General features: G+C 44.2%; 1 protein-coding gene across 2 annotated transcripts in view; it reads left to right on the top strand.

Annotated features, from left to right (window-relative positions):
• LOC115476755 overlaps positions 1–9,541 on the top strand; it is a 71,412-nt gene extending 61,871 nt beyond the window's left edge. For both annotated transcript variants that reach the window (XM_030213329.1, XM_030213330.1), the window contains exons 14-16: positions 1,051–1,114; positions 5,957–6,036; positions 9,240–9,541. In XM_030213329.1, coding sequence (XP_030069189.1) covers positions 1,051–1,114; positions 5,957–6,036; positions 9,240–9,263 — 168 coding nt within the window. In that variant the 3' untranslated portion in view covers positions 9,264–9,541. The remainder of the gene's footprint in view (positions 1–1,050; positions 1,115–5,956; positions 6,037–9,239) is intronic.
• Positions 9,542–15,969: the final 6,428 nt, after the last annotated feature.

Below are 15,969 nucleotides of genomic sequence, written 5' to 3'. Positions count from 1 at the left end.
GACCCTAGTTAAAAGGATAGCACCAATGAGCATATGAATAAAGTGCCACTGGCTAGTTCCTTTGAAAATTGGGCCCACTGTAGCCTAAAATATTGGCCTTCAGGAATATCAAACAGGTTGACTTCTTTCTATTGTGATGTTCACCAATTGTCTTCACTGACAACATTTCACAGACTGCATTGTGAAACACTAGTGTCTATGGATTATTGACTAAGGAATTAGGTTCCTTTTCACTGAGTCAGTCACGTTGATGCTTCCTCATTGAACTCCAGTAGGAATGATAATGTTCAGTACATACTAGATTCTCTAGAATTCACCAGAAAGAAGAACGACCAAAATCATAAAGGGGTTGGAACTCCTCCTATATGAGGAAAGACTAAAGAGGTTAGGATTCTTCAGCTTGGAAAAGAGGTGGCTGAGGGGGGATATGATTGAGGTCTACAAAATCCCGAATGGTGTAGAAAGGGTAAAAAGTGAATCGATTTTTTTTTCACTCTTTGGAATAGTACAAAGACCAGGGGACACTCAATGAAAATTATGTGGAAATACTTTTAAAACAAATAGGAGGAAATATTTATTCACTCAATGAATAGTTAAGCTCTGGAACTCGCTGCCGGAGGATGTAAGAACAGTGGTTGGGTTGAAAAAAGGTTTGAACAATTTCCTGGAGGAAAAGTCCATAGTTATTGAGATGGACATGGGGGAGGCCAATGCTTGCCCTCAGATTGGAAGCATGGAATGTTGTTACTATTTGGGGTTCCAAAATCTTATTTCTCTTTAGGATTCTGGAATCTTGCTATTCTTTGGGATTCTGGAATCTTACTACTCTTTGAGATTCTATATGGAATATTGCTACTCTTTGGGGTTCTGCCAGGTACTTGTGACCTGGATTAGCTACTGCTGGAAGCAGGGTACTGGGCTAGATGGACCATCGATCTGACCCAGTATGGCTATTCTTATGTTCTAATACGCAAACTGTAAGAACTTTAATATATTTACTACATCAACAAATGCAATGTAACTTTGGTGCACATTCTCTTTCCACTGCAGGTTGCAGGCTTGAAGCAACATTTATATAAAGTCCTCAGTACATTCCTGTCTGTACAGCTTAATGGTAAGTACAGGTGAAAATTACAGTATGCAGGCATTCATTTGAACTGAAGACTATGGGGCCTTAAAAAAAAAATATATATATATATTAAGGATTTCAAAAAATACTTTCAATCAAGCAATAATGAGTAACTATTATAAACAGACCAGAAATCTGTAAATTACACTATAAGATAAATTAAAAAAATAAATGATCATAACAGTCATAGTAACATAGTAACATACATAGTAGATGACGGCAGAAAAAGACCTGCATGGTCCATCCAGTCTGCCCAAGATAAACTCATGTGTATACCTTACCTTGATTTGTACCTGTCTTTTTCAGGGCACAGACCGTATAAGTCTGTCCAGCAGTATTTCCCGCCTCCCAACCACCAGTCCCGCCTCCCATCACCGGCTCCGGCACAGACCCCGTATAAGTCTGCCCTCCCCCATCCTAGCCTCTCAACCACCAACCCCTCTTCCCCCCTTCGAACTAAACAATACATATGAGCAGCGAAATTAGACTACTGTAATGACTGAAGAGTATTGGGATCTTTAGAAAGAAATTTATCAAATTTGGACCATTTTTTATTTTATTTACAATTAGCTAGTAAATATTTCTAAACTGTAAGACAATATTCCACCATAGTAAAACAGAAAGATTAGTTGTTGTTTTTCCAATGCTGAATGATCAATTTCATTGTTACGGAAATTTAAAAAATTAAACAAAGCAGCATCTTTATCGAAAAGATCATTTTTGAGAAAGCCAATGATTTCCAAACAATAAACTTGCCCAATAATGATTCATTAATTTATAGAATACTCATAACCTTGGTCCCAAACATCTGTTCAAAACAAATAAATATTATTACAATCAACAATCATGTGTTTAAGAGTCCCTTTTGCCTTTTTGCAAGCCTAGCAAAAGACCATTTTGAGAAAGGCTGCATTTGTAGGGATTGTTTGGTGTCCAATGAGATCCGTACTGAAGAAAAAAATAAGGACTGAGTAACTGAAGGAGGGTCTAAGACCCTGATGGCGAACCTATGACACGCGTGTCAGCACTGACACGCGTAGCCATTTTCGATGACACGCGGCGGCGCCACAGTGTGGTCCGCCCTCCCTCCTCGCTCCCGGAAACTAACCTTAAAGCCTCCTTTCACGTCGCAGCAAGCAGCAGCAGGGCAGGCCACTCCTTCCTTCCGTGTCCTGACCTCGCCTGACGTAACGTCCGCGAGGGCGGAGCACAGAAGGAAGGAGGAGAGGTCTGCCATGCTGCTGCTTGCTGCAACGTGAAAGGAGGCTTTAAGGTTAGTTCCGGGCCCGGTAGCGGGTGGAGGGGGGACCGGCGACCTCGGGTGGGCAGCAATCTCGGGTAGGGGGGGCCCGGGGGCGGTCCTAGTAGCAGTGATTTTTCTTGAAGTGACACACCACCCGAGTTATGCTTGGTTTTTTGGTGAATTTTGACACACCCAGCTCAAAAGGTTGCCCATCACTGGTCTAAGACCATATAATCAAGAAAGGGACCATTGTTTTTCAGACAATGATTCGCCTATATTATTTTCCCATGTTTTCCTGAAAGACAAGCAAAAATTCCTAGAATGGAAAAATGTATAAAATAAGAATGCAGAGTGTTTATGTGATGGATAGGTATTTAAAAAAGATTCAACTAAGAGATCTGATCCATTCAAAGCCTGTTGTGAATGGAACCAATTTCAATTTATCAGTACTTATATTCTACACTATACAACCATGTCATTTCAATGTGGCTTACACAGTGTTAAGAGAATTATACAAATGAATATTTATTTATTTAGGGGTCCTTTTACCAAGCTGTGGGGGGAAAATGCCCTGTGTTAATGGCGGGCGCTGTTTTTCCCACGTGCCAGGGCCCTTTTTATCGCAGCAGGTAAAAAAAACCCCATGCACACATGGCCATGTGGTAAGAGAACTCTTACTGCAAGGCCATGCGATGGGGAGCCCTTACCACCACCCACTCAGGAGGCAATAAGGGCTCCCACGCTAACCCAGTAACAACCGGGCAGCAATGCCCTGCTGGGTTACTGCCGCACAAGCCTTTTCCGGGGGTTTTCTTTTTCCCCTGGAAATGATGCGTGCTCGGGGCAGGACTACCGCCAACGGCCATGTTGGGTCGTCGGTAGTCCCAGATGACCAAGCAGTAAGCCCGCATCGGGCTTACCACCACCACCCTGTAAAAGGGTCCCTTATTTATTGGGATTTATTAACCGCCTTTATGAAGAGATTCACCCAAGGCGGTGTACAGCAGGTATAATTTAACGTAAAAGAGTTTATTGGCTTACTAGAAGAAATTGTATGTAGGAAGAGATAGAGGAAAGTATGCATGTGATGGTAACGTTCAAAAATTTAAAAAATTGTGAATCAGGAAGGTAAACTTGACACTGTCTCCAGAATTTTTGGACAGATTGCATGCTTGGGATAAAAATCAGAACTGTATGAGCCTGTCCTGAAAATCTGGAGACAGCTGGCAGTCCTAATGTCTTTGCTTAATGTGCAGGGTTTATAAACAAAGGTTGAAAGAGATTTTCTGCATTCCTTCCATAAACTGAAACTGCTCACATGGTCTTAATCAAGTAAGATCAGCAAACTTGAAAAATCAAACTGGAATCGGGCTGAAATCCGTCTGGTTTGAGTTTCATCTTGAATCATTTATACATATCCAAAATTAGATTGTGAACCCTCCTGGGACAGAGAAATATCCAGTGTACCTGAGTGTAACTCACCTTGAGCTACTACTGAAAAAGGTGTGAGCAAAATCCAATTAAATTACTTGAGATTCTGTTGCTACTATCTGAGATTCTACATGGAATGTTGGTAGTGGAGGAGTGGCCTAGTGGTTAGAGCACTGGTCTTGCAATCCAGAGGTGGCCGGGTTCAAATCCCACTGCTGCTCCCTGTGATCTTGGGCAAGTCACTTAACCCTCCATTGCCTCAGGTACAAACTTAGATTGTGAGCCCTACTGGGACAGAGAACTATCCAGGGTACCTGAATGGAACTCACCTTGAGCTACTACTGAAAAAGGTGTGAGCAAAATCCAAATAAATTATTTGAGATTCTGTTGCTACTATTGAAGATTCTACATGGAATGTTGCTATAGTGGAGGAGTGGCCTAGTGGTTAAAGCACAGGCCTTCCCTACACCCCTTCCCGTGCACTCCACTCTATGGATAAATCCTTCTTATCTGTTCCCTTCTCCACTACTGCCAACTCCAGACTTCGCGCCTTCTGTCTCGCTGCACGCTACGCCTGGAATAAACTTCCTGAGCCCCTACGTCTTGCCCCATCCTTGGCCACCTTTAAATCTAGACTGAAAGCCCACCTCTTTAACATTGCTTTTGACTCGTAACCACTGGTAACCACTTGCCTCCACCTACCCTCCTCTCTTCCTTCCCGTTCACATTAATTGATTTGATTTACTTACTTTATTTTTTGTCTATTAGATTGTAAGCTCTTTGAGCAGGGACTGTCTTTCTTCTATGTTTGTGCAGCGCTGCATATGCCTTGTAGCGCTATAGAAATGCTAAATAGTAGTAGTAGTAGTAATAGTAGCCTTGCAATCCAGAGGTGGCCAGTTCAAATCCCACTGCTGTGCCTTGTGATATTGGGCAAGTCACTTAACCCTCCATTGCCTCAGGTACAAACTTAGATCGTGAGCCCTCCTGGGACAGAGAAATATCCAGAGTACCTGAATGTAACTCACCTTGAGCTACTACTGAAAAAGGTGTGATCAGAAATCCAAATAAATAATAAATATCTAATGGCTACAACATCAAAAGGTTCTTTGCATATCCAGCCACTAGCATCGAATTTCCATTTTGTTTTTAAGGAGCCACAAACATAGCCGGTTAAACCGATGCTTATTGGCCGACCGGCTAAGTTCTAGTGGCCAAAGATAAACCCGATATTTACACAGGTCTATCTGGTCACTAAACATAACCGGTCAGCCACTGAAAATCAGCATTAACCGGCTATGTCGTTCGACATAGCCGGTGACCCGGCTAGCTGCTGACTGGGATATTCAACAGGAGATAGACGGTTATGTCCTGCTGAATATTGGTGGATAGTCAGCTTGAAGGTATTTAACCGGCCAGGTGCCGTCCGTTGCTGGTTAAATAGCTTTGAATATCGGGCAATTTATCTTTTTGCTTTTCTGTGCAGTTTAATATTTGAAGTAGCGGGAACTCCAGAAGAAACACAGAGACTCTTACCAGGGCCACCGAGAGACTGGGCCAGGCCCGGGGCAAGGCTGCCGCCCCCAGGGCCCTGCCCCTGCCGCCCCACCCCCCCCCCCCGAGGTCGCTGCCGCTCCCCCTCCACTCCCCCGAGGTTGCCACTGCTTCCCCTCCTCCATCCGCCACTGGGCTGGGCCCCCTGCATTGAAATCGCAGTCTCACCTCTGTGAAAGCAGCACTGCAGGCAGCAGAACGCCTCCCTTCGGCGCTCCTTCTCTCCTTGTGTCCCGCCCTCGCGGAAGTTACGTCAGATGAGGGCGAGACAGGGATGGAAGGAGGGCCGAAGGGAGGCGTTCTGCTGCCTGCAGCGCTGCTTTCACGCAGGTGAGACTGCAATTTCAATGCAGGGGGCAGACGGTCGACGACGGAGGGTGGTTGGGACTGCGGCGCTGGGCCCCCCTTGGAGGGGCCCGGCGCCTCCCTGCCCCCCCCTCTCGGTGGCTATGACTCTTGCTTCACGTGTCCAGAATTTGTATTAGAGGGTGAATCCATCCTACGGTGGAAACTTAGCAATCACTTTACGAACAGGTGCATCCACCCTCTTGCAGGCTGAGATCACTCTACTCAAAGTTATGTTTCACCTTATTTTTCAGTGGGTCTGTGCATCGTTCCAATGCCACAGCTACCTGTGAACCCCGAACTCCTACAAGGCGCCAAATGCATCCCCCATAAGGTAGGTGCTCAGAAATGTGCTACTGCTTATCTGCTAGAACATTCATATCTGTTCTATGACAGTACTTATGCTTTCTGGAAAATGTAGGATTTTTTCAAAATTGCATATGAAAGAGACACTAACATTTATATCTTTTATACGTGTGCAAATGATTAGAATAATAGTATATACAGTAAGGGCCGGATTCTGTATATGGCGCCTAACAAAATCAGAGCTGAAATCAGTGCCGACTAAGAGTATTGATTTAGCTGCCGATTATAGAATACCCTTAGTTGATATTTCAGCGCCTAAATACACCAAATAAAACATGCTGTAATTCCCAGTGCGTAGATTTAGGTGCGCTGGGACATATTCTATAACTATCCTGCTTATTTTCAAAAGAGAAGGGCGGCCATCTTCTGACACAAATTGGGAGATAGCCGCCCTTCTCCTAGGTGCGGCCAAATCGGCATAATGGAAAGCCGATTTTGGCCGCCCTCAACCGCAGCCCGTCACAGGAGCGGCCGAAGTTTAAGGGGGCGTGTCAGAGGCGTAGCGAAGGCGGGACTGGGGCGTGGATAAGAGATGGGCGCCCTGGGCTGATAATGGAAAAAAGAAGGCCGGCCCTGATGAGCATTTGGCCGACTTTACTTGGTCCATTTATTTTCAGGGCCAAGCCTCAAAAAGGTGCCCAAACTAACCAGATAACCACCGGAGGGAATTGGGGATCACCTCCCCGTACTCCCCCAGTGGTCACCAACCCCCTCCCACCCCCAAAAACCTTTTTTGAAACATTTTGTGCCAGCCTGAAATGTCATACCTAGCTCTATGACAGCAGGATGCAGGTCCCTGGAGCAGTTCTAGTGGGTGCAGTGCACTTCAGGCAGGCGGACCGAGGCCCACCCCCCCTACCTGTTACACTTGTGGTGGTAAATGGGAGCCCTCCAAAACCCACCCAAAACCCACTGTACCCACATGTAGGTGCCCCCCTTCATCCCTAAGGGCTATGGTAGTGGTGTACAGTTGTGGGGAGTGGGTTTGGGGGGGGGGGTCTGGGGGCTCAGCGTCAAAAGTAAGGGAGCTATGTACCTGGGAGCAATTTATGAAGTGCACTGCAGTGCCCCCTAGGGTGCCCGGTTGGTGTCCTAACATGTGAGGTGGGCCAGTGCACTACAAATGCTGGTCCCTCCCACGACCAAATGCCTTGGATTTGGCCGTTTTTGAGATGGCCGCTATCGGTTTCCATTATCGCTGGAAACCGAGTTCGGCCATCTCTAATGTCGACCTAAATGTTGGGATTTGGCCAGCGCTGACCGTATTATCGAAACGAAAGATGGGCGCCCATCTTTTTCGATAATACGGTCGGTTCCGCCATTTCCCTAGTTCGCCCTTAGAGATGGGCGCTCGTGTTCGATTATGCCCCTCTATGTGCCTAAATTTCAGAATGCCGACAAAATGCCCTTTTCCCCACCCATACCACACCCCTTTTTGCCTGCGCACATTAGAAGTCCAGCGCACATCATTACAGAATATGCTTAGCAAGTTGTGCGCCTAAATTCTAATGGGTGCCAATTAGTGCTCATTACCTTGTTAAGCCAATTAAGTTATGTGCAATGTTATATTTGTGATCGGCATATGCTTCCCATGAACTAAAAAATAGACGTTATTTTTTAGTGCTGGGGCGGGTCTGAGGCAGGGACTAGGCATGTTCTGCACGAATCAGATAGCACAACTACATTGTCATGTGGTGATTAGTGTGTGAACCCTTACCACCTACAAAATAAGTGGTGGTAGGGATGACGTGTTAGTGGCCACGCACTAGTGGAAATATTGGTGTGTGGCCATTGATTAAAAAAAAAATAGAAAAAGCGGCCATTTTAGCTATGCGGAAAAAAAATGATAGTGCACTGGAATGACTCACATGCGGATTCACTATGGTCACTGTTTACTGCAGTTTTGTACAAGGGCCCCTTAGGCAGCAAGTCATAAAATAGTGTCTAATTGCTGCTTCACCGTCATCTTGGCTGTTCACGTCTCTTCGAGTGCACACAGTTAATTTTAGGAATGCCCCGTTACACCCACGACCGCCCCCCTTTTTCAGATCATGCGGAAATTTTAGATGCGGATCCCACATCTGCATTTACGTACATAAATGCTAATTAAACCTAATTAGTGCCAATAATTGCTTGTTAAACCAATTATTGGCACTAATTAGCTCACATTTCAATTAATTTACGCGCGCAATGTTTTGGTGCCTTTTATAGAATTTAGGGGGTTGCTTCCTAAAGTTGCTCCTCCTTCAATCTGGAAAATGTGTGCGCAGACTTCCATGTTGTTTGCAGTTATAGGCGTGTTGAGGGGATGCTCTCCTGGAGGTTTTTAAGAGTAGGGTTGGAAAACAATAAGTACATAAGTAATGCCACACTGGGAAAAGACTAAGGGTCCATCGAGCCCAGCATCCTGTCCCCGACAGCGGCCAATCCAGGCCAAGGGCACCTGGCAAGCTTCCCAAACGTACAAACATTCTATACATGTTATTCCTGGAATTGAGGATTTTTCCCAAGTCCATTTAGTAGTGGTTTATGGACTTGTCCTTTAGGAAACCGTCTAACCCCTTTTTAAACTCTGCTAAGCTAACCGCCTTCACCACGTTCTCCGGCAACGAATTCCAGAGTTTAATTACGCGTTGGGTGAAGAAACATTTTCTCCAATTTGTTTTAAATTTACTACACTGTAGTTTCATCGCATGCCCCCTAGTCCTAGTATTTTTGGAAAGCGTGAACAGACGCTTCACATCCACCTGTTCCACTCCTCTCATTATTTTATATACCTCTATCATGTCTCCCCTCAGCCGTCTCTTCTCCAAGCTGAAGAGCCCTAGCCTCCTTAGTCTTTCTTCACAGGGAAGTCGTCCCATCCCTGCTATTATTTTAGTCGTCCTTTTGAAAACTATAAACTCTGCTTTCCAGCAAAATTTAAAAAAAAAAATGATCACAGATAAAGTCTCTGGACCCTTTGCACCTGTGGACATTTTTCAGATGGTGCGCTTTCCCTCTGAAACTTACATGCAAGGTCCAGAAATGCAAAGCACCCCCAGCCTTTTCAACCAGGTGGGCTGCTTGAAAGCTGCCCCCATAATTTAATTTCATATTCTTGAAACTGATGAAAAAGGGCCGTGCAAAGGACTGAATTTAAACAGTTGTCATTTTTTTCCTCTTTGCCAGGGATATTTTTCTGCTCAGAAATAGACACAGAGGAAAACGAAGCTCAGGACCACAGGAGTAAACAAAAGAAAGTGTGGAATCCTGGACGACACTTCCTGCAATTTTTAAGAACATTTTGATTCAATGTTAAGCTAAGAATCATGAAGTACTGCTTTTTCTGCTAAGCTAGAAATGTATCCTGTGGAATCAAAATGTTACTGATACTCTTCAGAGGATGTAGTTCTCTACTGGGCCAGGACGAATGGTATCTGTATCTTATGTGCTCCTATTTCAATAAATGATTCTATTTTGCATAAACTCAAGGTGACTTGTTTTCTGAATCTCTTGCAAGCTGCTGATGAGTTGAGAATTACTCAGATAATAATGGCATTTCACTGTCTACTACAGTTCAATGGTTGAGTCAATGTTCATAAAGGACGTAGAATTCAGGGGCGTAGCCAGACTTCTGCGGGAGGGGGGTCCAGAGCCTGAGGTGAGGGGGCACATTTTAGACCCCCCCGGTGCCACCGACCCCCCCCATTGCTAACACCCACCCTTCCGCCATTGCCGACCCCGCCACCGCTGCCACCACCAACTTTGCCCCCCCCCCGCCGATGACCCTCTCGACCCCCCCTCCCGCCGCCAACCCGTCGTCACCTACCTTTGCTGGTGGGGGACCCCAACCCCCACCAGCCGAGGTCCTTTTCTTCCCGCAAAAGGCTTCCTTCTGTTTCTGACATCCTGCATGTTGTACGTGCAGGACGTCAGAAACAGAAGGAAGCCTTTTGCGGGAAGAAGAGGACCTCGGCTGGCGAGGGGTGGGGTCCCCCGCCAGCAAAGGCAGGCGATGGCGACGGGGGGGGGGGTCGAGACGGTCGTCGGCAGGGGGATCTAGTGCCAAATTTACGGGGGCCCAGGCCACTGGTAGAATTACAACAGGATGCCTACGAAAATGTCCCCCAAAATCACCTATTTTATGCCAATAGGTGCGTATCTGCCTTCTTAAAATAGATTCTTACAATAATTTAAAGTAGCATGTAAACACTCTTGCAGAAATTTACACTCCTCCAAGGCAGGTACAGCTATGTCTGTGTACTATATGGGTATATGCATATATTTTATAAAATATATACAGGGGAAGGGTAATCCACTGGGTGGATGAACAGCAAAATCCCACGGAAGCACAAGAAACAAAAAAAAAAAAAGAGTGGGAAGCGGACCAATAACTCCAGAGACTGGAGCAACTGAGTCGAAAAAGAAATATTTTATTAAGGACTCGACACAGATCTGTGTTTCGGTCATTGGCCTGCCTCAGGAGTCTGGAAACAGAGAAAACAATGTATAAGTAAAAGGACATATATGAAATACCAAGCTGTAAAAAAAAGTGTATACAAACATAAAAATGTCACATTATACCATAACAATCATAAAAATATCAGAAAATATATATGTATATATAAAACAAAATTATAAAAACATATCTTGTGACATGATTGATGAAGAAAATTTATTTAATATGTAATAGTCAGGATGCAGCAGTATAAAAATATATGTAAATCTTGAAAACCAAAGTATAAAATATACGACATATCTAATGGTGAAGATACAACCATTAGAAACCATGAAAATATCACAGGGAATATATATTGAAGAATCTATATATATAAAAGGCAACCCCAACGTTCTGAAGCCTCCATGGAAGTTGAGGCGCCCGAGATATCCGGTGTGCCCTGGAGTGTCTGCACCGCCCTCGCGACAAAACGATATGACGTCGAGGGCGGAGCTATGACACTCGACGGCCGAAACGGCCCACAGCGAACAAGGCAAGTAGCTTCGAGGGACAGAGGGAGGGGGCCCCTTGCTAGCGCCCGTTTCATTCCACTCATAAACGGGCATTTTTTCCTAGTAAACTATAAAATACTTATCATATGAAATGACTGATGTAGCATTAGGGAGGAGCCTGGGGTTATGTGGGTGCCGGTAATATTCAATGCTGGCACCCATATTGCATAGCAGCCCAATTTAGGACAGCTCAAACATCCTAAATTAGGCCTTTGAGTGATGCAGGTGCCAGCATTAAATATCAGCCCAGCACCCAGATAATTGTTTGAAAAAACATGAGCCCTTGAGTCCTTTCCCACCTCCCAACAAAGCCCCTTCCTTTCCTCTCCTTCCCACAGCCCACAGATTGGAAGCTGTCCGTCCCCTCGGAATGCTCCACTTCCAACCCGAGTAAGTCCCCCTGGGCCTATTTCTATCCCTGGTGGTTCAGTGGGAGTCAATGGGGTAGGAGTGCAGCCCCCTTGCCCCTGCCCCTTGCAGCTGCCCGTCAAAATGGTTACCACAACCTCTTGCTGCAGCTCACAGTACTACACTGCCATTAAAGTCATCTGTAGTACCTGAGGACTGGAGGGTGGCCAATGTGCTGCCGATTTTTAAAAAGGGTTCCAGGGGTGATCCGAGTAATTACAGACCAGTAAGCCTGACTTCAGAGCCGGGCAAATACTGGAAACTATTATAAAGAATAAAATTACAGAACGAGTAGACAAACATAGTTTAATGGGACAGAGTCAACATGGATTCAGCCATGGTAGGTCTTGCCTCATCAATTTGCTTCATTTCTTTGAAGGCATGATTAAACATGTGGATAAAGGTGAGCCGGTTGATGTAGTGTATCTGGATTCTTAGAAAGCTGTTGACAAAGTTCCTCATGAGAGACTCCTGAGAAAATTAAAGAGTCATGGGATAGGAGGCAATGTTCCGGTGTGGATTAGGAATTGGTTATTGGACAGGTTATCAATAGAAATCAAACAAAATAAAACATGGAAAAGAAAATAAAATGATACCTTTTTTATTGGAAATAACTTAATACATTTCTTGATTAGCTTTCGAAGGTTGCCCTTCTTCCTCAGAACGGAAATAAGCAAATGTGCTAGCTGACAGTGTATATAAGTGAAAACATTCAAGCATTACTCTGACAGTCTGACAGGGTGGGAGGATGGGGGTGGGTAGGAGGTATGCATGGGGACATCAAAGCATATCATTGATATTCTAACAGGATGGGTGTGGATAGGTGAGGGGAGGGTGATCAACAGAGAAATACAGCTTTATGGTTTATAATGGGCTAGGAACCCCAGATCCTTGTTAAGTCCTTTCTGTTGGGTGTTAAAATAATCAATCATCTGACTTCAAAGGGCTTACGTTCTTGTATGGTTTTAAAGTTACCTTTCAGGATTCTCACTGTGAAGTCACTGGTACAGTGTCCTGGTCCTGTAAAATGCTGACCAACAGGGGTGGGAGCCCTACTGGCACCAGTATTGTTCATGTGATGTCTATGTAAATTGAATCTTGTCTTAAGCATCTGGCCTGTTTCTCCAATATAGCATCCTATATTGGACAGAAAATAGAAGGTAAGGTTAAATGGTCATTTTTCTCAATGGAGGAGGGTGAATAGTGGAGTGCCGCATGGATCTGTACTGGGACTGGTGCTATTTAACAATATTTATAAATGATCTGGAAATTGGATTGACGAGTGAGGTGATTACATTTGCGGATGACACAAAACTATTCAAAGTTGTCAAAACGCATGCAGATTATGAAGCATTGCAGGAAGATCTTAGGAAACTGGAAGACTGGGCATCCACATGGCAGATGAAATTTAATGTAGACAAATACAAAGTAACACAGTAACATAGTAGATGACGGCAGAAAAAAGACCTGCACGGTCCATCCAGTCTGCCCAACAAGATAAACTCACATGTGCTACTTTTTGTGTATACCTTACCTTGATTTGCCTGAAGAAGAAGTCGCGCTCCCCAGAGAATGGGGAAGAGAAAAGGCAAAGCCATGGTGTTGTCCTCCTCGAACCTGGCTGGGGTTCCCACCACTTCTCAGTCTATTTTGGAGAGATTTGGGGTCATAACGTCGGGGATATCGGTTCCTGCTTCGGGGAACAGCAAGGCTTTATTGCCGAATCTCATTGGAGAGGGAGTGACTTTGAGTCCCCCTGTTGGCAAGACCCCTCCAAGACCCGGAAACAGTATTGCTTCGCTATGGAGGTCAATAATGGAAACGCCCGAAGTGGATTAGGATTTTCACGTGACCCGAGGAGGTCCTGGCGCAGCATCGACTCCGGATAATAAACCAACTGGGGGATTGGAGAGTGAGCTCTTCCCCCCAAAGATATCTAGAGCGGTTTCTGTGAAGAAATTGGATTTGGTGAAGCCAATAATGTCATAATGGACGTACTATAGGAACTGCTGCAGAGTGTGAATAACTCTCTTCTTCAGATGTTTAAAATTTTTCAGAATGTGAGTTAAAGAATTTATATTAATACTTATCTAACAAAGTGGAAGTCCAAGATATAAAAATAGAGACTTTGATTACGGAAATGGCTTCTCTATGAAAATCAGATAATTTGGTAATTAAGAATAGTCATCTTTCTTGTAAAAAATTGGAATTTCTGGAGAACCAATTAAGGAAAAACAACTTGAGAATGATAAATTTACCTATAATATCCTATATATCAGCTACTGAATTCTTGAAGAAATATTTCTCTGATACTTTGTTAATACTTTCTGATAGCCACCTATTGGTGACTAAAATTATATTTCCTTTATAAATCTTCTTTATCAGAGAAAAGAGATGTAAGTTTAACCGACATTTTGGAAAATTCAGAAGTTATAGATAGTTATATTATTAGTGACTTTCGTCTTTGATTTAGATAGGAACAATGTTTTGAAATTGTATTTCCAATACATGGTTGATAGTTTTTTGGGTTCAAAGATGAATATATTTCCTGACACATCAAGGGAATCACAGACTGGGAGGTGTGAAGTCTTGGCTTTTAAGCCAGGAATCATTGCCCTAGGTGGGACCTTCCTAGCGCGATTCCCTTGTAAGTGTTTTATTTCCTTATTACTTATTTGTTTGAACCTAAGAAATTATAAGAGAATTTATTACTAGGGTGACAAGCGTGTACTGTATATGTCTAAACAGATCACATCTGAGAAATTAATCCTGTCTCTCCTGTGCTGCTTGGATTTTTGATACAGCACAGGAGAGACAGGATTAATTTCTCAGATGTAAGACAAAAAAAAAAAAAAACCCCTGACGCAGCAGAAGCGAAACGGGGACTCCCTGTTGGGTCGATCAGCTGGTGATATTGAGGACAGCAGAACATTGAAGTGATTGGACTATGAGCTAAGTTGTTTATGGCTGGATCATCTTGGCTGAGATAAGTAACCACTGAATTGATAGAGATTGCAAGAATTCAACTGAAAAGAACTGATTTAAATTATATTCTGTGATCTGTTTAGACACATACACGCTTGTCACCCTAGAAATAAAGGGTAGAGAGGTAGTTTTTTCTCTCCACCATTTAATGCATAGTGTGAGGCTTGGGATGTTACAGCGGTAATAAGTAGTTTTCGAGTTACACAGTGGGTGTGAAGCTGTGGTTGGAGTTTCATTTATTTCATTAAGCTTGAGTGGATTATTATATTTATACAGACAACATATGCATCTAGCTACCTTTATAAATAAACTCCCAGAATAATCCTTAGTAGCTCCGAAGCAGGTATGATTTGCTGTATGAACTCCGTGCAAGTAAGAGTGTATTTTGCAAAATATGTGTGCATTTCACAGCTCCGCCACAGCATCAGTCAAATGCTGCCCCTGGGAACACCTCTGTGCAGTCTGCCCAGATGTATGTTTGCTCTTGTTGGTATATGTGTTTGTATGCAGGAATACATCCATGCAATTTTATAACTGCCATTTTCCACATGCAAAACATGCGTTAAATTTGAAAAATGACTTACCATACTCTTAAGTACACTGGCTCAGCCATTGTGATTATCCATTCGCGTGGTCTCCAACATGCTGCCCCGGTAGTACAGTTTTATAGCTTTATAACAGATATTGAAAAATTGAGAGGGTCTTTCACTAAGTGGCAGTAAACCCAACATGGCCGCCAGTGGTAGTTCCGGCTGGAGCGTGCACCATTTCCGGCGCTCCGGCACATTTTTTCCCTACTGCGGCGCTAACCCAGCGGTAATCAGGCATCATGGGAGCCCTTACCGCCACCTTGATGGGTGGCGTTACGTGCTCCCTGTCTCATGGTCATGTGATAAGGGTTATCTTCCCATGTGGCCATTTTTTGGAGGCTTTTTCCCCACAGCATAGTAAAAGGACCCCTGAATTTGCTCACCAGAGGGATGCAGCACCATGTGGATGTGGATAGAAGGCCCCATGAAACTCCACTGGGTCGTGAGTGCCCACATGCCATGTGTGGTCACATTTTACATTCAATGCACGTCCATATGAGCCACTCACGACCCAGAGGAACTTTGTGGAGCCTTCTCTCTCTATCCGCCTCCGGAGGGTGCTGCATCCCTCTGGTGAGCAGTTTTAATTTTTCAAGTATGCGCGACGGGGCCAATTTTAATAGAGGTTACTCTGCTGAGAATGAGCCCTGTTAATATCAAAATTTTGTTTCCTTGGCTGCATTGAATACTAACAGGAGAAACAGAAATGAATTATAATGTGCCAGCTCTCCACTTAGGACAGGCCCCCTCCCAAAAATATCTTTAGACTATCTGTTATGAGGCCACAAAACTGTGACAGGCAGGTCAGAGGGCACACTGTGGGGTCCTGCTAAATGTACACTTTGTGGGCTGCAGTGAGTTAAGGATGGTTTATTGCTGTGCACTATCCCTTTTTAGTGACTGAGATTTGGACTGAAAAAATATAT

Source organism: Microcaecilia unicolor, chromosome 8 (assembly GCF_901765095.1).
Source record: "Microcaecilia unicolor chromosome 8, aMicUni1.1, whole genome shotgun sequence".
NCBI lineage: Eukaryota > Metazoa > Chordata > Amphibia > Gymnophiona > Siphonopidae > Microcaecilia > Microcaecilia unicolor.
The sequence above is the reverse complement of the archived record's forward strand: the minus strand, read 5'-3'. Positions and strand labels throughout refer to the sequence as shown.